This window comes from Centrocercus urophasianus, unplaced genomic scaffold, assembly GCF_019232065.1.
Source record: "Centrocercus urophasianus isolate 14NV4802_14NV808 unplaced genomic scaffold, USGS_Curo_1.0 seq_22, whole genome shotgun sequence".
Taxonomy (NCBI): Eukaryota; Metazoa; Chordata; class Aves; order Galliformes; family Phasianidae; genus Centrocercus; species Centrocercus urophasianus.
Genome location: NW_024884778.1, coordinates 13,771,213 through 13,797,298, shown reverse-complemented (window position 1 = coordinate 13,797,298; position 26,086 = coordinate 13,771,213). Strand labels below are relative to the sequence as shown.

The 26,086-nt window shown below is 40.1% G+C and overlaps 1 protein-coding gene across 1 annotated transcript in view; it reads right to left on the bottom strand.

Moving 5' to 3' along the window:
• Positions 1-6,718: 6,718 nt before the first annotated feature.
• Positions 6,719-26,086, bottom strand: part of WNT7A (Wnt family member 7A) — a 32,483-nt gene continuing 13,115 nt past the window's right edge. Inside the window, exon 4 of the mRNA XM_042823570.1 lies at positions 6,719-8,717. Within this exon, the coding sequence (XP_042679504.1) occupies positions 8,238-8,717 (480 nt within the window). The 3' untranslated portion in view covers positions 6,719-8,237. The remainder of the gene's footprint in view (positions 8,718-26,086) is intronic.

Here is a 26,086-nt window from a genome sequence, read left to right as displayed (position 1 = left end):
CTACTTTTTGAATGTAAATTCTTCTTGACATTCTTACTTATTGCAGAGCATTGACTTCTTTCCTACAACAAAACCAAGCGCTATTTGGTTTTGCATAGTTAACATTTTGCTAATGGGTAGCCAAGATTCTCTCAGCAGCTCAACAACATTTTCTAAAGCACACTGGCGTTGTTGTAGCAACTGGTGGCTGATCTGTGAATAAAGCAGATGTCATTGTGGCAGGAGAAAGAGAAAATAATCTATCACCCAGCCACTACCATTCCTGCCCAAACAAGTCATCAAAATGACAACTTTGGTGTGCAGTCATCAGTTAAGATCTGCCTATCACCTTAACTCATCTTCTCGATGCATAGACCAACATTATGTTATAAATGCTGAGAATTTCTCAGCTCCTCACTGTTGCCTTTCTCATGAAGACGGCGCAGCGACAGCGAGGATGTGCAGAGGCACTGATGGTTTGCCAGCTTCCCTTTAAGCCTTGATTGATTTTGCACTTTCATCCAAGCTGGTCTGGCCTAAATAAACACAATATATATTCTGGGAAGTTTTTCTCTTTACTGCTTCATTTGAATGCAGTTCATGTGGCTTGCAACTAAAGATGGGCAAGTGTCAAAATATCCTGACTCATACCCAAGAGGAAAGACAGAAACAGAAAAATTACTGTTCCAACTGCTCAGAAAGTTTTAAATCTGTTTACGTATTTTTTAGCTTCTGTTCTCAGTCTCACAGTTTGTACTTAGAGAGCACAGCTCATTGACCTGAGTGAGTCACCTCACATCTCCCTCCTTTAGTAAAAGAAAACACTGTGCAGTTCAGTGCTATCCTGCTAAATGCTTCCCACTAGAATGTTGGATAACTGTTTTATTTGCTTTCAGTGATGATGCATTGCAGTAACTTCTTGCTTTATGGAGACCCACAGATTTTATAGTCAGTTTTAGCTTTCCAGAAGCTTTTGTCCTCACTGCTGTCTGCATCTTCTGACTTACAAAGTTTGCTCTCTGCTACCTACTTTGCCTCACATCTTTGGCAGTCATTTGACTTAAGAAGACAAAACCGGAGAGCAGGTTTGTATGATTGCCCCAGTGTGTGACTCATACTTAATGTGGAGGCTATTTAATGAGGCTGAGAGGAGGAAGGAGTGTCCTCACTTCAGCTATATATGGAGTACAGTGAATCTACTGCATGCAATGAATACATTTCTAAAACGTTAAAATCTGTTTATACATGTAAAAATTGAGGCAAATTAGATATTGCTCGAGTTCCATAAAGCAGCATGGCAAAAGCTAGAAATCTGGGCCACAGTCCTAATTCTTTCACAGGCTTCCTTTGTGCCCACTGGCCAGCCCTCTCGTGCTTTGTGTCCTGATTTCCTGTCTGTTTAATAGTGGCTGACTAAGGCCAGGCTTAGTGCAGAACATTTGTTCAGCTTGAAACCATAGCATTCTAGAAGGCCAGAAGGAGTTATACTGTTGATTTGTGGTGTTGGTGGTGTTGTTTTGGTTTTGTTTGTTTGTTTGTTCTTTAAGATATATATATTTTTTTTTTGGTAGTGATAAGTTATACACTTTTGTGTAATAGTGTTACGGTCCAATACTACTGTCTGTGCTGCATCTTCTGTGCTCTTCTCTGTTGACTCCCTTCTCAAGATGTCAAGTACTTAAGATACTCTGTAGTTATAAACAGTTCTGATCAAATATAAATAATTTGAAAACTAAGCTCTATATGGACAGATGTGTAGCCACCCATAGTACGTATTACTGCGGGCTCGCTTATGAAGGAATAGTTGCTAGGAGATAACTTAAGTGCATGAAACAACTCACAAAACAGTTTTCTTGCTGATTCAATGAAATAGATGCTTGGTTTTGCTTTGAGCCAAATACCATTGCACTACGAGCTGGGCAACAACTAAGCAGCCTTAGCTTGGGCTGAAATTTGTCCATTCAGCTAAGCCTTCCTTCCCTGGGACACTCAGTAATGAGTCTTCTGTGCTCGGAAATTTTCAAGGATTTTCCTTCCTAAATGCTGCTTCTGTTTTCCAAAGCTTTTCCAGGCTGCACCCTATCTCCAATAGGACATTAGTTTCTTTATCATTCTGGGTTATTCTTGTGTCTCTCTGTGATAAATTTCTGACAAACTGCTTTTCCTTGACCACACCAAAAAGCAGTCTGTTAAAGTTTGTTGGAAATGGCCTCTCTGAAAAATACTGTTGTCATCACTTGGAGAATATCTATGCTGTGAATGGGTCAGAGTGTGTCACAGGAAAATGTAATGCCAGTGACTATACCACAAGTGCCTTAAATTGATTTTGATTTAATTTATTCTGTAAGTTCTACAACTTCAAAACTAAGCATCATCTCTGGTGCAAGTTCTTGTGCTATCCCATTCGAATTGATGGATCTACCTGACTGAGAAAAAAACCTCAGCACTACTTTTCCAGTTTTTGCTGTGATTTGTTATACAAGTCTAACCAACTAGAGAACACCTGTTCTGGCCCATTATTTAATTTTGTTTTAAATAACTGCCAATATGAATTTCTGAATAGTACTGAAATGATGAGTTATGGGGACATGGTGTATTGGATGCAGAGTAATTCCAGATCTCTTGTTTTGGGCTGAAAAACTAGAGGTACATTGTGAGAGGACGAATGGTTTTGGTGCTGATCGTAGTGCTTCTCCATTGTGTTGTATCCCCACACATGGACAGAAAGTCATGATGCACAGGCTGTCAGGGACTAGGGGTGGATCAGTGAGCTTATAAACACTGTAGAGAGCCACAACTCCAAGTGCTGGGAGAAAATAAAATAACAAGTAACAAATATATGCTGTAGGCAGGCATGCTGGGTGAAAATAGGACAGTGAAGCACTGCAGGACAACAAAGTTGTGCATAGTGTGGTGTTCCCAAGGAAAATTGTCTGTCCATTAATATCAGTAAGAGGTGCACAAGGTTTATGTGCTGCTTGTATCAGGTTGGTGACATACTGCTAGTGAACTGCTTGTATGAACAGCCACAAAACTAACTGTGGATCTGGTATGATACACCAAACGTATTTTTTTGTTGTAGAGAAAGGATGCAAGCTAGCAGAGGAAACACAAAAATTAACTTTACATTTTCACATGAAAAGAATTTGGCTATGACTTAATAAGCACAAGTGCTGATAGAATATTGATATCATTCTCTTTACCTTAATTCTTGGTTTTGTGCATGCAAGCCTAGAAATATTTCCTTAAGTATATATGTAAGGTATGATGTAAACATAATCTCAACTTGTCCCAGAGATATCAAATCCAGTTACAGAGCAGAAATGTTTCTTAACAAGAGTTTGATACAGTGACATAGCTGACAGGAAGAAAAGATGTACTTGAGAGCAGCAACTCATGCTGCCCTTAGAAGTGTGATTTCTCTGGGACTTTTTTGTGGCCCCTCTTAGTTGCCAATGGCACTACATGCTACCAATGAATCCATGAATGTGTATCAACAAAAGGGAAAAAACATACTTCCCTAAAACTCCAAAGCACCAAACTTAAAGGTTTTACAGCATCTCTTCTGAGCAGGGTAAGAGAATCACCAAGTTTTGGTATCCCTCTTCAGTCCTTTAGATCTCTTCTCATCTTGACTTAATCATATGTTATTGTTTGTTGCCAGAGGAAGAATTCCCTTAATTTTTGTTCAATAGTAAAACACCTGCCTTTGAGGAATTCTTGGTATGGTTTTGACCACAAAAACTTAACTTAGGTTAGCAGACTACGTCACTTTTCATGGTGAGAGTTATCCAAGATAACCATGAATTGAGGAAGAATGTTTTGGAATGAAGTTGAGGTTTATTGTTTGCAGTTCTGCTGTGTGATAAAATTCCTGTACTCAGTTCAATTTGGTACAGTTTGGGAACAGTAACGCCTTGACTGAGGTGATACCCTGCTGGCTGAGAGCAGCAGTATCAGTTAGATTGGGCCACCCCTGTCTGTGCACGTCTACCACTGCATCTGCTGTTTTGCCAAAAGGAGCTGGAGGGCTTGTTTGGTTGAGCTTCTCGGAGCTATCAGCAAGGGGACTATAATAGTCAATGTCCTCATTTTCACAGTGCACCTCTCTGGGCACCATTTTAATGATGGACATTAAAACCTTGTCAGAAGTGCTTCTGTGGAATCTTCACTGGAATATGTGCACCTGACTGCAGTCTGTGATTCTGTATTCAACAAACTGCTTTTAAAGTGTGATCAGTAACAAACCATTTTATAATCCATGAGGTAATTCGTTAAGAGCTTTGTGTAACATCATAGATGTCCATTACTTTCCTGTTCTAAGTAACTGTGTACCCTTACAATAATTTGACCAAATGAGCCACGTAAGTGTATATGTTAAGGATGTTTTTCATTTGATTATCCCTGTTGAAAGTCATACCTCCGTTAGGCTATGTGCATACATGGCAAAGAAATCTTAGTAATTGACCGATATGAGTTTTGGGTACTTCAGGTATTCAAGTGAATTGTATTCAGGTTAGTTGTCCTTTTAAAAAGGCACCGAGGTAAAATCCTTAAAACCTGTATAGGAATCTCAATCTGGAGTAGCATCTTTTCCATGAGTCAGGCTGTTAGTATCAAAAAAGGAAGTGATATTTCATAAATAACAGCTTTCCAACTTGCAGTTGTGTTTGCTCTCTTACTCTTTCTGCTCCTCTTACTCTTCCTGCGGCTTGAATGTATGCTTTCTCTAAAAATCTCTGCTAGGTCGTTAATGTGGATGGCAATCCAGCACTTCCCTGGGTTAGTGCAGATGAAAAGATGTATTTTCTTTTGAGGGCTGTATTGTTCTGCAGTTGTGTGCATTTCAATCCCATTGTGTGGTTCTTCACCAAGTCAAAACAGAGCTCTTCTATCCCTGAGGACAAAGAACAAACTGTTGTCGGGGGGAGAAATATCTACAAGATCGTAAATCTTTCTCCCTCTCCTGTTTATTCTTTATGCCATTCAAGCACATTTAGAGAATGGCCAATTAACTCCAGACACAGTGGATTCTGATGGCCAGATTTCCCTTATCTAAGTGGACACTGCCAAAAATTTTCGAATGCTCTCTAGTTGAATGCATTTGGTTTTCCTTGACCTTTAATTCATACTTTGCAAACTGATACTTCAGATATCAGTCAAATTGAAATTTTCTCTAAGTAGTGCACAGATCAGCAGCAGTACTGTAAACCCAACGGTTGGGCTAATGTGTACTGAATTCATTTAATTATGCACTCCTTTATTATATGAGCAAAACTGTTGAAAGACATTTGTCCTTCAAGAATTAGCCTGCTGGCTGTCCATTGCACGTCACTGCATACTGAAATATACAGGAAGCAGAAGACCTATGGGTTAGTTTCCTATGGAAAAACATGCTACAAAAGTTACAACTTGTAAAATAGCTGTAATCAGAGAAGAAAACACACTTCTGATGATATCTGCTAATGTAAAAAAAAAAAAAAAAAAAAAAAAAAGTAAAAATAAATACAAACAGAGGAGAAGAGATTCCAAAGTTAAACATTAGATCTGAGCTACTTAACCATAATGGAGCATTGTAATTAACACCCATTATTGTATGTACTTCATTACATTTTATGCCTTCTCAATTCTCGGTGCATGGAATTCAGAACAAAAAGCATGAAAATTCCATGAAAATAATTGCTTTTATATAGCTTTATATTGACGAGTCATAAGTTTGAATGTAAGTTATGTTCACCATTTTACCTAGCTCTTTCATAACCTTTCATGAATAACAGAAAAATTATATGACATGTTAAGTGGCAGGTCTGCAAAAACCATATTTAATTCCAGCTATGCACTGCAAGGAAACTGCTTGGGCTTTTGTTCTTATATGAATATATGTGAGAGGGAGTTTGAAAGAAAGCCATGTCACATTCAGACAGCTTCTGAAAGGTCAGGCTATCCTACTGAAACTGCAGCATCTCTTAAAGTACTTCTGGATGTTTTGTCTCAAAAAGTTTTCTGACAGTTCTCCCCATTGCAGTATTAGATGAGAGTTATGCCTTAGAAAGAGGATTGGTGCCAAGATGCGTGTCACCTATTTCTTGCCACACTTGCTGTTATTAACAGGAATCAGTGAATGTGGTGCATACTGCCTACTGGTTTGTTGCCCTTACTGATGCCTCATTAAAGGTGTGAGATCCTGTATTATCAGCATTATCATTAACTTTGGGCCACGTTTCTTACCCAATGGGGGAAAAAAAAAAAAAAAAGAAAGAAAAAGAAAAACATTGAAATTGGATTGTTTTTATCAGCCACAAAAGAATCCAGCAGGAGGAACAGAAAGCTTCCAAAAGCAGAAAAATATTTGCTTCTCTTATATCTGGAGAAATGAACAGTGATGAAAAAGGAAATGCCATAAAGGGAACAGAAGAAGGTTTAACTGGGCTCTGAAAAACAAGAGAGCAGTCTTTAAATTTGCCTAGGTGTTTTTTTGGGTTTTTGAGCTCCGGCCTTTTGGAGGAAAGAATAATGTAAATGCCAAAGAGAGTTGGACAAAAAGTAAGCATTGTATCCTATCTATGAGAAGCAGACGATGTGTATCACGCTAGTTTTTACAGTCACAGTCTACAGTCTTCCACTGATTAAAATCAAATTTGACAGTAACACAATATAGAGGTTTAACTGACAGCACACACAGCACATTTGCTAGTCATAACGCCAGAGTTTAATGACTGATGCATGTGGGAAGCTAATTCGGATTTTTTTTCCTGAATGGGATAAGTGAGCATCCAGTTAATACCAATCATGAATTCAAGCCATGTGACAAAATTGATGCTACATACCATGTTCTTGTTTTGCAAATTCTGCAGATTGAGCTGCAGGAAAAGAGCCAGTTTGTACACACATCCGGAGAGAAAGTTCATTCTGCTTTCTGACACATCCACCAATTGCAGCTGAATGTATCCAGCTTGCTGCTGTTGTGTCCACAAGCTAATTAGCCTTTCTCTGTTAAATAGCCTAAGAATTACAAATTGTATGCCTGTTTTGAGAAAAAGTACAGGTTGAACAAGCAGACGTAGTATAAATAAAATATTTATATAAAAATAGTCTCTTACAAAATATACTCTCTTATCCTATGGTTGATTTTCCAAAAGATGGAAGTTTGTCTGGAGTTTCTTATTTTTAGACATATTTCAAACAGGATTTTATTAATGTTTCTTTCTTTAATTGAAGGAAAAAAAAAAAAAGAAAAAAACCTTGGTAAAGATTTGCAACCCTTACCACTACCTTTTGTTCCAGACAACTAGCAGCAAACAGGGGAAAAAAAAAAAAATTCAGTGTGTTTGTGTATGTACATATATATATATAAAATGCCAACTTTTGTACTTAAACATCTAGTACACATCCTGCAAGTCCAACTATTAGAAATATCCTAGGAAAGAACGATATATACAGCTCCAGTTTTACCTTGCTGTTTCTAGAAAATTATTCCACAAAGAAAGCAAGCTATCTACTTTAATTGCAGAATAGTTCCAAAAATGTCGGTAGAGTTCTTTTTAATTAAATAAATTAATATTAGTTTTATCTGAATAAATTGTTAAATATTGCTATTATTATGTCCCACGTGTCCCAAATCCCTGTGCTAAATCTGCAGCACGCACACGCACACAAAAGGCAGATAAAGCAGTGTCTACAGAAAATTTCAACAGTTCTGCTCGCTGTAGCAAATGTTATGAAGTGGAAAGATGGGCAAGACCAGCAGAAGCTTTTCACACGTGTAGAAGCCTACATCTGTATCATCCGCACACTCACTTGGGCGAGTCACAGCGGGGCACTGTCCATCGCCTCCTGTGCAAAGCCCGTGTCTGAGGGTTTGTCCCCCACTCTCCCTGCTCCTTCTACACACAAGTTTTTGACCATCTTTTTTTCCAAACCAAGAGTTCATTGCCGTGGTCAGAAAATTTTCTCCGGTGTCTCTTCACAAGGCAGTCACTGCTTTTTTGCTATAGAAGCGCAGATAAATTGAAGTCATCTCTCTGTCTCATGTGGCAGGGGGCTTAGTGGAGTTTGAGGTTTTATTATTTGTTTCTTGGATGACTTTTGTTAAGAGTCTGAAATATGTATCCACAAACGTAAGAAGAAAAGACAGGGATCCATTCATCAGCATTTCTTCTTGGGAGAGCAGGTCTTTGCTACGGTCTTGTGTAGGTTTGTTGAGCGCATGTGCAAATGTACTCATGGCAGGGACACGGTCAGCCTGTCCAGCCACGGACTCACTTACAGGTATATACTTCTGTTCTTTCACTGCATGTGTTACATTTAACATAGCAGCACCAATGAAATTTGCAGTTGCACTGCCACACTCTCGAGTACTGGTGTGTGTTGTAACCTCGACCGCAGCACATCAGGTCGCAGCCATTGGACTGCTGGGCCGTCTTGTTGCACATCCTCCCCTGCGTTCCCACGCTGCCTGTGACGGGGTCTTCTTCACAATAATTGGGAGATTTTTCTATGTACACTAAATCTGTATCCATGGGTTTGCGATACGAAAGTGGCTTCTTTATTTTGAGGAAGGTTGGACGCTTGTTGCGACTTGCCCTCACTGGCTCGACTTGAACTGCTTCGTTGTATTTGTCCTTAAGGATGTAGCCCAGCTCCCGGAATTTCGGCAGAGTTGTCCAGCATGTTTTAGTGGTACAGGATCCCGAGACCCCATGGCATTTGCACTCTAACTTCATGTTCTCTTCCAGAATCTGGATTTGGAAGAACAAAGAATGATGCATTAATAAAAACTAGACGCTTTTAAAAATCAAAGTGGAAAAAAAAAACAAAACCAGGGTTATCTGATGCACGTGGAGGAGTTTGTTCTCCATCATAAACTGTCACCAGACATAAGCTGGGTTCCCACCAAAGCTGTGGGTTCTGCTTTCCTGGACATGCTGTTGCAGGTATCAGCTGAGCTCTACTTGCAAAGCCAATTCTCCACTTGCAATTTGGGTTAAGCAGGGAAGGTGACTGCCTAATTTCATAGCCTATGGACCAAGGGTAAATTGAGATCCTTATTAACCACAGCTTTTGTTCTCCTTCATTTGCCAAAGACTTTTACTGTGTACTGTGCTTCAGATTTGTCTGTTCAACTTTCGGCATATGGCAGCAAAGTAAGGAACTAGCAGAAAAGCCCACCTTTACAACTGCAACTTTACACAAAACACCAAATGCAGAATTCCCTTTGAACTCAGCAACAGATACCAGACCTTAATTTTTGCAAATAGAGATTCCAGAATAAAGCACATTTTGGTTCTTTGACCTGAAAATGGTTGCGAACAAGCAGATAAATGCTATCAATGCTTATCCTTCTGTTGGTGCCACGCTGATCAGCAGAGTTGAGCAGTCATTCCTGCGGGCATCATCTATTCAAAGTGTTGCAAGTTAGTGCTCCAGTTTGGAAATCTTAGGTACTATTTCAGTATACCATAGCCTTAAATTTGCCTTTGCTTAATGTATAGTTTAACACAGTCTTCCCAGTTATTTCTGGAAGCTTTAGAGCATTTTGCTATCTCTCACATGGATAATGGAGCATAAAAAATGCCCAGGCTACTCTTCAAGAAAACTGGCTTTGTCTTAAAGCATGAAGAGTAAGAGTAAAGAGAAGGAATTCCATTCATGTTTTGCCACTGATTCTTGTTAACAAAAGAAATAAAAATCTACCTCCGTAATAATGTAAAAGCTTCTCAAAATATTAATATCATGACTTGCTCCACTCTGTCTCACATTCTCTTCTATGTTACGTCTTATGTTTAAGACTGAGTTGTCACTACTTCCTTTTTGACAGTAACAAGCTTCGTGTTCCCTTCATCCTTCATATTCCTTGAAACTTTATCCCTGTATCTTCTCCCTCCTGCTTTTTGCTTACCAGCCCCAGTCACAGCCAACTAGAACTGGATGCCAACTTAGACCCTGCTGTTTGTCCTGAGCCCGATAGCTGCCCTCACTTCATGGCTATACTATGCTAGTGCTAGAGAACATACTAATTGAGAGAACCATTCAAGCAATTAATTTCCCACTGGTGTTGGCTTGCAAAGAGCACAGAACAATTCTGATTGCATTCTGCCTGGCCAGGCAGATAGCAGCAGAGGGAAGCCCGGTGGGGGATTATCTGTGTTCAGGGTGTGGCCTCATATTTTTTCCCAACAATTCTCAGCAGATCTGTGCAGTCCCAAACCTGGGCAGCCTGGAAGGCAGGAGGGAGGTCAGTGACATGGAAATCTGAATTAACCTTTTGCTATAATCCCCCACTTTTAGGCTTAGACATTTGGAAAACTTTCCATGCAGACACCAGCTGCTTTCTACTAGCTTATTATTCATGGCTGTTCCTATGTCACCGAGGCACAGGAATTGCTATTACCTAACCTTAGGTTAGTATGCACCTGTTTTCTTAATTCACTGTTCTTCCTCTGCCCCTTTTCAGTGAAGAAAAAAAAAAAAAAAAAAAAAAAAAAGATTTCAAAGGCATTAAAATGGCTTTGGTTTTATTTCAGTCCATCCAGTGATGTGTCAGTACAGGAATACTGTAAAAACCCCTACAAAGTATATATCTAAGATTTTGATGGCTGTGAACTTAGCCTGTATGGTATCACATTATGTGCTACTGTTTTGAAATTAAATTTCTAGGCAAACCATCCACCCAATGGCTGCCATAAAACTCAGATGCAAGAAACTTTTATATTCAGATCTACATCTTAATTTGTAGTTCTGCTCAGACTTTGGCTTACGTTTTGCATTATCTTGTTATCTTGAGTTTCTCTCTCAACCACTGCATACTTCTTTTATTGCTCACTCATTCATAAGGTAGTATGCTTAGAAGATAGATTAGGAGACAGAAAAGGAGTTATAGCACAGTAACCGGAAAAATAACATAAATTCTTTTAGTCTCATTTGTACCTTTTTAAAAGCTCTCCTTTTTTTAATTTGAAACTAGCCAGGGATACATTTCTGGGTCCTAATTCAATCACTGCTTGCGTTCAAATGTCTGGTCTTATAGCTGGTCAGATGTTCAAACTTGCAACAAAATATTTCTAACATTCAAATCCTCCCAATTGACTTGAAACATTAATACAAACCGCATAATGGCCTAGTGCCATCTGTGCAGGTAGAGCTTTTCTTTCCTAAAGTGTACATAGTCTATGTTACCTTTTGGTTTATTTCATTACCATCCCACTTACAGACAGGGATCTCTGAGAGAATGAGCAGTGCCCCTGAAAAGAGCTGAGCAAGCAGCTGGAGTGGTCCACAACCAGGCTACTGTGTGCCGTGTGCTGGCCTTGTGCTCCAGGCGACAAAATGCCATCCCCAACCAGCCACTGGATTTCTGGTCTCATCCGGGGCTGGATACAGGCAGTTAAACGGGCTCGCTTCACCTGAAGATGGGAAGTTTGACCAATACTAGTTGAACCCAAGCTCTATGGGTCCCTTTTAGTTGACAAAAAACACATGGGGGTGTAGGCAGGGAACGGACAGACAGATGGGAAAGAGTTTTGATGGTTTTGTGTTTTCTTTTTACATAATACTTTCTAAGATATTCTAGCTAACTCTCCCATTTCTACTGGCACCTATTGGGGTTGCATTTCTGAGGAAACATGCTAAAATCACTCAAATACAACTGCCTAATTTGGGCCTACTGCACTATGCCATCAAACTTTCCATCTCTGACTCTCCTAGCCCAGACTCTCAGCCTCCCACTCACAAACCCTCGTATTGGTTTTGTTCTTTTTCATACATCCTCCTTGCAGTTTCTTTCAGTGCAGCATTTTGCAAATCCAGCTGGAGATTAATTTGCTTTTATAGCATTAGAAAATAGGCTACATGTAGTTTGAATCATCTGTCCCAGGCAAAAGCTGGTAATGGTGATTTGATAATTTCGTTGCACTGTGATATTTAGTACCTGGACTCTTTTTTTGAAAGTACTCTTTGGATAGGAACAGGATGCCTTCCCTGTGGTTTCCATGAGCCAAAAGAAGCACTCTACCCCTTCTCTTCAGCACTCAGTTTGTGTTAAAAAGAGGAAACACTGAATCTTTTGAAAACAGGATTTGCTCCTTTGGAGGTTTTAGCCAGCAGCTCATACTTTTCATGTTAGATTAAGAGTTCATGTATGTTGCAGACTGATTTTCCTAAAGTGTACGAGGCTTGAAGGGTGACAAATTTTAAATCTATTTCCTCTGTTTCTTACCAAATGACAATATCCAGCTCCGTTAGCCTTGGAAAGTAAACGTATACACCAGCGAGTGCTCTAAACTGGATTAGATGGTAACAAAGAGCTGGAGTTCTTTTAGCTTTGTCCACTTTTTCTTTGAGTTCCTATGGTAAACTGTCAGTACTTGTTTCTCTCTTTCTCTCTCCTTTGCCATTAGCCTCTGGGAAATAGTTTGTGAGAAGAGAACTTGCGCTGGCTCTCTCTGTTGATGTTATCTTCAGATAAAGTACCTTTGGGCACTGCCATAAGGAACATAACATGTTTTTTCTTTGCCTTTAGTTTTGTAGAAAATCTGTAGGGTGTGTCAGGTGAGGGTGGCAAGCTGAAGCCCTGGAGAGCCGTTGGAGCAGCAGGAACTAAAGGGGATTGTGTGTGTGGGTTTCAGCAAACGCAGAGGTGGCTGTGTGGCTGACACGGTCAGAAAGCTGGTTTCCCTCCTGCAATGGGTTTTCTCAGCTCAGCATCCCTTCTGGCTCATAACTGATCCAGTCCGTGCTGCGTACCTCCCCGGGTGCTCAATACTGAAGCGCATACAGCTTCCTAAATGCATCTTCCAGGGCAGCCTGGAGCACAATGTGCCCCCCAGTGTGGACAGGTAATGCTGAAGCACAATGCTTCACCAGAACACAAGAAGACTCAATGCCAAAGCTGTCCTGACTTAAAAGCATGAAATACACTCAACCATCACACCTGCAGGGCATTCTTCACCAAGATTTCGCACAGACACTCCTGCCTCACAGCATGGTACCAATATCATAGTGCTTGAGGCCAGGGACCCTTTAGTGCAGCATCAGAAATAACTCTAACTCCAGTCTGTGTGTGAAGCATATACAAACAGGGAGACAGTGGATACTGATTTCTATCTTACTGGGACCATAAACTCTCTCAATTTCGTCTGATGTTGCATCACCTGGATCAGGAAATACCTGTCTCCTATAAGGGCTTGCAGATACATCTCTACTAGAGATCAGAGAAAACAAAACCACCGACAAAACTGAATTTTTCACGCTGGAGAAGAACACGGAAGGACAGCTCTCTGGGAAGCAGTGCCAGTGCCTCACCTCTCTTTGAGTAAAGAATTTTCTCCTAACATCTCATCTAAATCTCCTTTCTGCTTAAAGCCATTCCCTCTTGTCCTATTGCTATCAGACTGTATAAAAGTTGGTCCCTTCCTGTTCATAAGCTCTCCTCAAAGACAGAGGCAAAGAATGCACATGCAGGCTGAAAAAGAGCTATCTCTATCTACTTAAAATAAGTAGAAAATTACTCTGCCCCTAATTTCATTTAAGTGTGACAATAATCTCAAAACAATAGAACCATTTAAGTAACTTGTTAGGACTGTCTTAACACCAGAGCTTTGAAATTTGAGGAAAATAAAGATAGTACTTAGTGCCTTTTGACTTGAAAACAAAAATGAACATGAAAGAGCATAAAAGGAGAAATGCTGCCAAAGAGAAACCCTAAAAAACCTTTAAAAAGTGTGAGAAACTGTGTATTTTAAAAGTACCGACATGGAAATCTAAAGTTGGCAAGAACATGAGTGAAAAGATTATTTACCACCAGTGGATGTCCAGTAGCGATATTAATAGAACTGTTGTAAAATGTGTTCTGTAAAGACAAAACATTTTTTGCATATCTTATGGCAAACTAACTGTGAATGAGTCTGGAATTGACTGTGTCCCACACTAAAAGTGACTCATTCCAGACAGTCTTTCATATTTCAGTTGATTGTATCATCAATGCCTTAATCAGCACAGTGAGATGATGGCTTTTCCTCATATTTTTTCATTAGTAAATCTCTGTAAAATCATATGTGAAATTGAAGTCAGCATCAGATGGATTTGTTACACAGATTATCCCAAAATGCTACTACCATTGGTAGCTTAAACCTTTTTTCTAAGAAATTCTAAGAAATTTTCCATTTCTAATAAAAAATGGCCAGGAAATCAGCATAGAACATGACCAATCATACACCAATCAGATCACCATTACATTTTCCTAGAAATATCTGTCTAAAGAAAATCATGTAGACTGTCTAAGGACTAATTATGAAGACAGCTATGAGAATGCTGATAAATGACAGAATGCTAGAAACATCCCAGCTTGTACCCAGTACAACCATTTACTTTCAATATTTTAAAGTTCAGAAACACTTCTTCCAAATTCTAACTCATAACTCCTTTTCATATGAAGAGTTCATAAATTCTGTTCTCTCATAAATTTAACCTTTTGTGCACTCCCACAAAGCAGGAGGTTCCTCACTTTTCTTTACAGAGTTTGATAATCATTTTGATTCTTTCTCACCTCAAACGTTAGTTGCCCTTTACTTCAGCTTTGTAAAGTTGACCACATGCAGCAGTTATTTTCTAAATACAGCTTCTATTTCCACAATGTATCAAATGAGTAAAGAAAAATACAGATGTTAGTCATTCAGAATGGTCACACTGCTCACGTAGTGGTGTCAGCATGCGCAAGCCAAATGAGATTTTCTTTTCTTTCCCTTGGTAAGTTGCATCACTTCAATTAGAGGACAGAAGACCTAATACCCTTCATTCAATGACTGATGCTGTGCAGAATAGCAAATGAACCCCCAAGTCTGAGAGCACCAGTAAAAGCTGAGAGGAATTAAGCAAAAACATTTTCTCCTATGTATTTTTATTTTAGCTCTGTTAACTTTCAGGACTTGCTGTGCATTAAATCTATTATCACTGCTTCTGAGACCAAGAACGAAAGAGCAGTAAAAAACCAATTCTTACGGTATACCTTCACAATTGTTACCTTTGACAAATAGTTGGATATAGGATAGGAAGGGTGCCAGAGATATAATGAGACAGATTCTCACTCTATATTAAATGCTCTTCTCAAATTTAACCACAAGGCATGGCCCTTGCCTTTCTTCAAACTGCAGGGACAGCTCTTTGAAATAAAACAAGGTGTCATGATACTTTGGCTTTCTGCCACTGAGGGGTTCCTCTAGGAGAAAACCTTATATCCCATCTAGCTGTTCCTAGGATAAGCTTCTGCCAAAACCTCTCAGCCTTACAAAAGTATCTAGAAAAGTGGATTCCATGTATGCGGCTCAAAGTCTGTATCTTGCTTGCTTGTTCCTCAGTATTTTTCTCTGACGGCTCCACAAATCTAATCATGGTCCCTGAAAGTCAAATAAGGTTCTTCAGTTTTTATTTATCTTCATCAAGATACTGCTGGAGGAGATAGTGGGCGCGATGTGGCAACACCTGATGTTAATAGCTCAACAAAATCTGATATGAACTTGAAAGGAATGATACACAAAGAAATCCACACTGCCACGTCAGGCAGTCCCTCCTCAGAGCAGGTCTCCTGCCAGGTATTCTCCCTCACCCCCTCCATTTGCATCGTATCTGATAACAGCTACAAGCTGGTAGTCTGTGGGATTCCTTGCCTTTTTACGTCTCTCATGAACACATTCCTGTTTTCCCCAGAGAGAATGTACCTGCGCCTTTCTCTCTCTGGTCATCAAAATGTAAAGCGAAACCATTAATTCATGAGCTGGAACCATGAGCTTCAGGCTGAGTTTCACATGCTCTTAAGGGATGTGGCTGGTGACAAAGTTTTTCTGAGTAACACCAAATACAAAACTTTCTTCCCCACCTTTCCTTCTGTTAGCAGGAAGTCCTTTATAAAAGCTTTTCTCAACTATGAATTACGAAGCTAATGCTTAGATAAAGTTTTATACCAGGAAATGGACTTAAAGTGTTGTTTCTACTGAACTGCTGGCAAATAGGTTGTGAGATTGGGGGTTCTTGGTGTAGGATTTTTTATTTTCCAAGTTGCTAGTGACAAATACACTGTACTTGAAAATCAGCTTGAGAGTTTAAGTGGTTAGTGCTGTGATGCCTTTTTGGTACGTCTGTCCACAAGAATGGTCTGACCTGTACTTTGTTTCTATAGATTTTTCTATTTAAAAGCAAGACAAGTATTTTAACGGGAAAAAAAAGGAAATAATTTGAAAACATTGCTGTCAATGTGTTTGATAAACTACTTGCTAGTTAAAAAAATAACTCTTGGGAGACCCATTATCACCTAAGATTAGACTGGATCAATGTAGTGCCAAGTAAGTGTCATCATGTTGGAAGTTTAAAAATCAGTCATAAAAAGGAGTTTGGAAAAAATAGTTCTGGAAAAAAAAAAAAGGTTTCTTTTAATGTGCTTTCACCTACAATTATTGGAAGTTGAATTTTCTTAGAGCCATTCAATAACTGGGGCTGTTCAGCCTGGAGAAGAGGAGGATCCAGGGAGACCTGAGAGCAGCCCTTCAGTAACTAAAGGGGATATAAGAAGGAAGCAGACAGACTCTTTGGTGGGGTTCATTGCATAGGACAAAGGGAAATGGTTTCAAACTAAAAAGGGGCGTTTCAAACTAAAAGAAGGGGGATTTAGATTGGCTATAAGGAAGAAGTTTTCTACAGTAAGGGCAGTGAGGCACTGGCACAGGCTGCCCTGAGTGGTGGTGGATGCCCTGTCCCTGGAGTCACTCAAGGTCAGGCTGCACGGGCTCAGGGCATTTGATGGAGCTGTAGCTGTCTCTGTTCACTGCAGGGAAGCTGGACCAGATGATCTTTAAAGGTCCCTTTCAACTTAAAAGATTCTATGATTCTATGTGAATTTATACTTGCTATTTGTATAAGTGAAAGTATGAATTCCTAATCCCAGACTGAAACAAGGTTGTGAGATTAAGGGAAGCATTGTCTAGGATGCAAAACTGACACTGTGGGTATGATGGATTATAGCTTGTCAAATACTCTTCTTGTCTGGTTTACCTGTATAATGAAGCTAAAGTAGACTGGAAAATGAGATGATGGTGCTACAGAATTACGGATAGAGTTGTTGGTTATATTATCTAGTTCACCTTCTTATCACTACCTAAGTTTTCTATAGTATGTATCTTCCTCTGCAAAAACATACTGGACAGTCTGTTCATGCCAAAAGGGAATAAAAGGTGATGATGAAGGTGTTTTGAAAATGGAGAAACAACATGACGTTCACTGACACTAAGATGATTTACAAAGAAAATGACACAGCAGTTTTTCTGGATTTGGACAACGTAGCATTTCTTCTTATACAGAATCACAGAACCACTCAGGTTAGAAAAGACCTTCAAGATCATCAAGTCCAACCGCAACCTGACCATACTACCCTAACTCTAACAATCACCACTAAAGCATGTCCCTGAGCATATCATATGTACTTTCCTTACAGTCTGGTGATACATTAAAAATCACTCCAAAATACTTCTGAAACAGGCCTGTGATCTGTGTAGTATTGTATTATGTATTTGAAAGATGATGAATATCCATCATTGAAAATGACACTTTTCCTAATATTGCTTCATTCTATGAGCTCATTGTATGGATCAGAGACTAATGAAGTCAGCTAAATCTTGACCAAGTAATGTCTGCAGACATAGACCTCTTCAAAGTCAATATAATCATTCTAACATCCTGTGTCCAGTGAATCTGGTTTTAGCTTTGATCTTGGGATGGTGATCTTCACTTGTACTCCGTGCTTCTAAATGGCAATGCATTGAGATTTAGGGTGGTGTGCCTTAAAAAATAACAATAAGAAATAAAATTTGTCTACAGTTTATGCGTTAGGATGCCATTTCAGAAGTAATTGGAAGTACTCCTAGATAAGATGAACCAAAATTTATGTTCCTCAAGTTGAGAACACAACAGGTGAAAGACTTAGGGGTTACTCAGGTTTTGTTACAGCCTTGCTCTGCTAGTCAGGGATGTCAATGCCATTGCTTTGGGCTATCTCACACAGCCTGAGTGATACTTCACTGCTGAGGTAAAAGAAGAGGAAGAAAAAAAGGTAGGGAAAACAGGAAATGACACAACTCAAATCCATCCTTGTCACAGCTAATGTACACAGAGTGAGGGATGGTACAGGGTTGACTCATTCCCACTAAACTTCATCTTCCATTTAACTCTCCCCACAAGTAGCAAAGCGCTCAGATGAAGTGCTGCTGGCACTGAATAATAAAGAACTGGGAGCACCCAGGTAGAGCATTTTGACAAATGCTTAAGCTGTCAAGAGAAAAGTTTCCAAAGTGTGATAGAAACCGAACAGCCTTACTTGTTCCAGACAACTCATCAGAAAACACCTCTTGTGCTAAACTAATAAAGCCAGATACTGGCGAGAGCGCTAGTTGCAAAATAATATCACTTCATATTGCTTCCACATATTTTTAACCAATGGCCATACACAATTATAGGCTTTTTAGTTAGATTCCAGACCATGAGAGTTAACCATTAGGTACACAGCAAACAATACTATGCAAGGAGTATTTCTCATGATAAAAAATAAATTAGTATCAGTTCTCTAAGCCAGTATATTTGGTAAATAGTGGATGATTTACCTTTCCATCAAGCTTTCCAGGTGATCTCAAAGTACTTCTACTCTAATGTCTCAGTATTTCCTTTGCAAAAACTAGCTTAACTTCTCAAAGAACTCCTTCAGCCCAGAAAGAAGCACCAGTTATCTTCATGTTTGGTTCACAGGGAGAAATCACTTTGAGTCAAAATATTTACATCATAAAATAACATACTGTTAATTACGATATTCTGGGATATCATAATTAGGGTGGGAATAACTCTTCCACAAGGAAGACTTCCAAATTATATACCTAAGAGTTTTCCCCCTCCAGTTGCAGTTGGGACAATAGATCCATGCTTCCATGTTTTCAAATAGCTCCCACTTATCAGAGATAAGATCCTACCAGCACAGTCTATCTCTGTAGCTTAGCAGCTGCCAAGATTAGCACGCCCGTGTCCAGGCCAAGAATTTTAACGTGGATCTTCTGGCCTGTTGTCAATTAAAATTTCCTCCAATGCAGAAGAAAGTGGAATTTCCTAATTTTATTTACAATTCCCGGTGCAGTCTAAGTAAACCTCTCTGGCTTTCTGTCTTGCATACTAGATTTTTCTCTTTTTCATTCTAACAGATATTTTAGCAAGAGCTGAAGCTTTTAGTTAACAAGTGAGTAATCACATGTTAACAGAAATTCACTTTTAAAGAGCAATATGTTGAAGCACATTATTACCCTCAGTCAGCTCATCCTCCATACCAGTCATAGATTTTGCTCTTTGCCAGTGGATCTGACTAGCTGTGTATTATTTATTGATGACTTAAAAACCAACATCCAGCAATACCATTAATTGTTCCCCTTAGTAAGCCACTTATTTTCTATTAATTGAGCTTTGACATCAACACTGATAACAGAGTGTTAACCAGTTGCTGTACGTCTTTAGATCGTAAGATCATAGAATGCTTGTAACAGCTTGTAAACACCAGCTTTACCCATTCTATAACAGAAACCATGGACATCTGTTACGCATTCAGTGTATTAATCAGATATTAATTTTATAAATATCCCTTTGTGGGGCACCTTCATAACTCCATTATACAGAATTTAAAAAAATATTTTAATGCTATGGTGTTCTTTAGTAGAGTTATTTGGATCCATTATGTTCCAGAAAAAGTTAGAAGATTACACCATTTAGCCTAACCTTCCCCCAATAGTAGCAATACAAACTTCTCAGACCAATTTCCTAAAAAAATGGAGCTTGCGCATTTATTTGATGCCTGTCTCACTTCTGCTTTTCTGTCTACTTATACTTCACTGGAAACAGTTGAACATTTATAGTATTTTCAACCCAATACGAAAAGGATAGCATGAAGCAACTTCCACAAAAATAAAAGATCACAGGGAGGAGAAAGATCCTGCAAAAGCTCCAGGTGGCAGTGTGCATGCTCTCACTGTTACACCCCGGGGGCAATCTGCAAAGAGTCTGCCATGGCTCATAGGACAAGCTTATGCAGGAAGATGTCTCCACTGCTTCACAGTTCATGTTTTCTTGATCTTTTCTTTTTTTAACCAAGGTCTTAATCCAAGCCTTATGGACAAATATTCTTGACTCCTTATTGAAATTCTTTATTTATGCATTAACTATTGTGCCATGTCAACAGATAATTGTTTTACGACTGTAGGACTTATACACCCAAAGATAACAGTATGTTATGACTCAATTAAAATCTCATGTGTGAATAGTCCTGTAAGAGCACACATAGTTGTACTCATAACTGCACGTAGTCTTTCGTTTCTTATAAGACCTAATATGCTTATGCTATGTCCCCAGCAGGCCACCAGCTGACACTACAAAGACAGCAATTGCCACAGCAACTAGCAGTAAACACTGGCTTAGATTTTATTTAGTTTGTGATTTCTGATGCTTTCATTCCGTCTGTCTCAGGGGACCAAATGCAGGCTATGTGGTACCGCTCACTTTTAAGTACCAGAAGGCTTGGGGTCATTTCAATAACCGGTCCTAACACAAATGAATACCAGTGCCTTTTGGCACTAATTGGCAATGCAGAGCAAAGCATCCTCTCTGCAATTACCTGAAACCCTCATCCTTTAATAGATTCGTGCTACACTTTTCCAGTACCAAACAGGCCTTGTTTGTGTCCTTGAACTAAAAGGCTGTTCTTCACTGAATCGATCATTTAATTGTTTACTTCAAAATACCTGGAAATTCCATTAAAGCAGAAGTCTATTTCATTTGTACAGCAAATTCTAGCAATTATTGCTTTGTGTGAGTCTTTCAGGGCTTTGTAATTTCAGAGTTTTCTGTCACCAACTGTCTAATATAGCACTTGGACCAAACCTTGGTTTAACTTCCACCTTTACCAAAACCTCTGCAATGCATTGTTCCAAATGTCTCCGTTTAGCCCAACCATGAGTTCACATTGCTGAGTCATCGTGTCAAGGCTCTTGGGAATGTTTCTGAAGGTACTTTCAGCTCCAGAGAACTGGGTTATAAATGCAGAAGATCGCAGTTTCTGTCCCTCTTGACCCAAAACGGTTTGCAGAAATTCAACAACACAAGCATGGGGTTGCATACTGAATGGCTGTACTTTGTTAGAATAATGAGACTGCACTATGTAAGATCTCCAACATCATTCAGTGCAAACCCTGCATAGTAGAAGCAGTGCCTGCTTGTGTACTAAGACTGTTCCTAGTTAACAGCCTAGTCTGGCCCCCGGTTTCTTGCTGACTTGGCCAGTGAGTTCTTCAGTTGTTTTTTAATGCCTCAAGTATGCAAACAGGAATGTTTAGCTTCGTGCAAGTATATCAGTGTGAAGTGTGACAAATGTCACCTGGTGAACACGGAAGCAACCCAGTTCTGCTCATTCTGTATTTCTGGCATTTTTTCAACAACTTTGGCTTAAATCTAAGCATGGTTAAGGTTGATAGATGCTGTTCTCTCTGTCTTGTGATTTTTAGTACACGGTCAGCATAAGGCTTACGGTATTGATATCCAAACACAGCAAGAAATTTGCTTTGAAGTTCTCATGCTTTGTGACAACTATGTTTATTTCAAATCAGTAATCTTAGTTTAAAGTCTCAATCAAAGGTGCTGAAATCTGTGGGAGTCTTTCAGGGCGACCTGAATAACCTATACTGCAACTAATTTTGCTATATTTTCTATTACGTTCCCCTCTGGGTTCTGAATGACAGGTGTACACACTGTGGGAAGTGTTGGTAACTGTCCAGACAGAAGGATTGAATTAAGTTAGAGAAGTCAAAAAATGTGAAACTCACCCAGTGGCTTTGCTGAGCAAATTAATTGTTCAAGCAAGCATCTGATTATTTCAGTTATAAAAGGTGGGTGATACTAAATCTGGAATTTGAGATCTTTGTTATTTATTAACAGACCCTGGCCCTCAGACCCAGCTATCTTTGTCGGCAGCATGGCAGATTGTCAGCTCTAGTAAGCACATACATGAAATGCATGTTTTGCTCATAATGCCAGAATCCTCTACAATTGCGACTGCAGGCAAGTGATAGCATTCATCATTCCCTAATCTTCAGCGTAAATCAGGAATTCAGCTTTCAACCACATGAGATATAAGAGGGAGTTAAAAGCCAAAATACAAGGAGGACTATGTATCACAATTTCTGATTAGCTGGAAGTGGAGGACAAGTGGAATGAAAATTCATTCTTGTGGATTACAGTTTTTGTGTAGTCCAATTCCCTCTCATAATTTAGCCTAACATTAACGCTCCCTTTATCTTCCCTCTGCGTTGTTGAGAAGATGCAGAGCTTGTCTGTCAAGTTTGGTCTTGTTTTAAGACTATTATTTAAAAAAAAATTCGGGAAGTTATAAAATAGAACTTTGATCCTTTCAAATACAACCACAATATTGTGAGAGTGCACAGCTGTGTATTGGGTTTTTCACACCTAGGAGGTTGCCCAGCAGTGTCTTCTTGTAAACTGCAAGCACTCAATGGGGATGGGACTGTTGGAAGCATTCATCTTTGTCCTGTGCTCCCACCGATATTAATGAGAGTTTTCCCATTCAGTGCATTGGGGTTGGCCTTGCTGGAAATCCTGCTCCCCACAGCAACTGTATGGTGAAGAAATTGTCAGGAAGGACTTTGCTCTACTTAACTTTAACTCTACTTTCCTGATTTTGCTGAGCTGTGGTGCCAAGCTGTGGGGCAGGTGAGGGAGGAAGCTGTTAGGGGAGCTGGATGTAAAGGAGCAAGCATTCGAGTGTGCATTGCAGCCAGTCCTGGGCATGTTACACTCTGCTGAATCGGAACTTGGTAACAAGGCAAGGAAAGTTATTGCTGAACAACACTTTCCAACTTTTAGCCCCTCTAAATCAGGCATGTACCACAGCTGTGATTGTTTCAGCAGTAGATAGGATCCAACAATAAAGAGGAAAGTCATTATTTATTTCTGTATTTAAAGAGCATCCCTAATTCTAAAACCCAGAAGCTTCTGAATGCAAAAGTCAGGAACTTTTGTGTAGCCATGCCAAAAAAGAAAGTGAAAAACAACTGGAAAATAGTAAGTGCAATTGCAAGGGCACCGTTGAGTTCTGGGCGTCAAGAAACAGGCTGTGTTGCTGATGCTATAATATCACTTGATTGCTGGTGCCAGGACTATCAGGGCAGCCTCACCCAGTGCTGTTCTGCTCCAAGCTGGTCTCCTAGACTCTCTGGAGTCTATGGTAATTTTCAGCAGCTCCAGACACAAGCAAGTTTTATTCCGGTGTGTGTGTGCCATTAGATATGTTCTTTCTGATGGAGTTGTGAGGCAGTTGAATACAGAAATACATGGTTTGGTTACTACTAGCCAGCTGTGCTACGTGCAGAGAGTTTGAGGCCAAAATCAGCTGCTGTGTACATGTGGAAAGTAATTATTGGCTTCACCGTGGGTCCGCTGTCCTCCTGGATGAGCGACGGTGCCCTGCTAACACTGCACTCAGCAGGCACTGAGCATCAGGAGGCTGGAGCCATTCCCAGGTACAGCCCAAGGCTGCAGGCTGCCATCCCTCGCTGCCTGCCCCTGGCCCATCACAGACAGGACCAGAGCCTGTGCGTGCACATCAAGGCCAAGGTCAGGCAGAGCTATTAAATCTCCAGAACATCGTGAAAATTATAAAGGCTAAATTGTTTGGTAGCCTATTTTATTAGTCTCTTTTCTGACAATGAGCTAGTGCTTATTACCTTTTAAAAGTTTCCTCTGCAAGAATTAGCATTACTTCTTGTAGCAGGTTAGTTAAAGGAAAACATATTTGAATGAAGCAGAATAAACCACCTCCTCTACAGGACAACTGAATCCTGGCAGTGGTGTGGTGAGGTCACATTGTGTGAGAACTGGAAGAGATTCAGCAAAGTTCAGTGGCTGCAGCCTCCTGCGGCCAGAGATGCTAGCAAAGGGCTGAGTGTCATAACTGTGAGCTTTACAGAATAGCTCAGAAAAACTCCCCAACTCCACGTTTTCCAAATGCCCATGTTTCACCTCAGCTTTATTACAGCCTTCCCTAAAGAATACAATACTAAACACTTCCTTTTGTTATGATCATTGCATGATCCACTTTAGAAATGCCTCCTGGTTTCTGGTAGCTTTGCTTTGTATGTACAATAACACTATTAGGCATGTTTGGCAATCCTATATGCTCTGGAGCTGAAAGAGAAAGCTGAGATGCTACTGATTCAGAGGATGGAGATGAGTTGCAAAGTTAGCACACCTATGTATGCCTCCAATGACAAATGCTGAATAAAAATCCACCTTGATGTGCTCTTGAATTGCAAAAGCCTTCTAATGTAGCCTGTGGCCATGATTTATAACAGTGACTCATAATATTGCATTATACTTAACATGATGTAACGCTGATGCAAGATGCCATTTGTGGAATTTCAATGTCACAGAGAAAAAGAGAGGAGGGAGCAATCTGGTCATGTACCATGTCATGCTATTGAAATGAAAATGATACGGCCAAAGTACGTAGAACATTTCAGCACCTGCTTTGCTATTTTAGCAGAATAACTGGGAGAATAACATTTTTATTTCCTGGAGCATAAACATCCCTCAGACATACATTATTGTGTTACTTACAGTAATTCAATTATGTTTGTACTTGAAAAGACAAATTTGCTAACAGACAATTCAGTCTTGCAATTATGACCCCTCACATGGAAGTTTACAGGGCAAATCAGGATTATGCCTTTAAATTAATTCAAGGCTTTATCTTTTTTCTGACCCAGCGGTTATGAATTCTCCTCTTGTTCTCCCTGTCCTGCTTACTTCTTCCTGCAGTGAATCAGCATTTCAGGAAATACTAATTCAAAGAGGAAAGGCACCCTGGACTCTGATTCTGGAGGTCAGAAATAGCTGCTCTCCAATGGATTTGACAAATGAAGCAAGGCTTCTTGAGATACTTGGGGCCAGTTCTGTAGGGTGTATGCAACCCCTGGTTTGAACTCTGCCCCTTACCCTCTGAGTGGATGAGGAAGTTTGGAGCCCTGCGGATGTGCTACACAGCAGAGGCCAGCTGATTTGGGGAGAGACAAGAGAAATGGAGAGTCAGAGCCCTGTCTGGTTTCTAATAGTATGGAAAACTGTTAATTGCTTCACCCTGCAACAGAGGGAGGAAGCATGGGTGTTCATTCTGTAGGAACCAGTAGCACCAGCAAGACATCAGCCTTGGTAATGCAAGACCGTAAGGTGGAAAGCCTTGAATGGAGGTCTTCAAAGAGACTGGATCACCTCTCCTGGTAGCTCTCTGTGAGTTTGCACCATGCAGCCCTACCTGTGCCCAGTTTCCCTGGCAAGCCCAGCAGTTATGCCTGCTGAAGTTCAATGTCTGTTGTCTCCAGCTTGCTGAGGTGGGGCACGTGAATCGCTTGGTGGCACTCAAGAAGACAACCATTTTATTATACATGTTGGATTCACCAGAGCACATCCTGAGTCACCTGCATCTAGTGGAAGTGGTCACAGCATTGAGCTTCATGGAGTTCAAGAAGTGTCTGGACAGAGCTGTCAGTCATACAGTCTGATTTTTGGGCAGCCCTGTGTAGAGACAGGAGTTGGACTCAGTGATCCTTACACGACTCTTCCAACTTGGGATATTTGATTCACAGGTTGGTCATGAGCACCCAGCAGAGTGAGGCACAGCACACAGTGCAGTTTCACACTGCAAGAGCAAAAATGTGGAAGAGGCTGACTTTTGAATACAGTAGCAGTGCCTATAGGTGAAGATAACAAATCAATGAGAACTGAACACCCAGTTTATTTTTGGAAGCCCGGTAGGTGCCAGTCTGTCTCCTAGGTGCATAAATACCATCAAAAACCTCGCCATGGGCAAGTAAAACTAGACAAGAATTTATAGCCCAGAGGAGAGCCACCGAGAATAGATTGTGTAGAGGCTGATAAGATCCGTATTGCTCCAAAAGAGAGAGTTCCACCTCAAAACAAGACGGTCTTTGTTGTGAAAGGGTTAGGTTGTGAGACCCAGCTTGCCAAATATCTG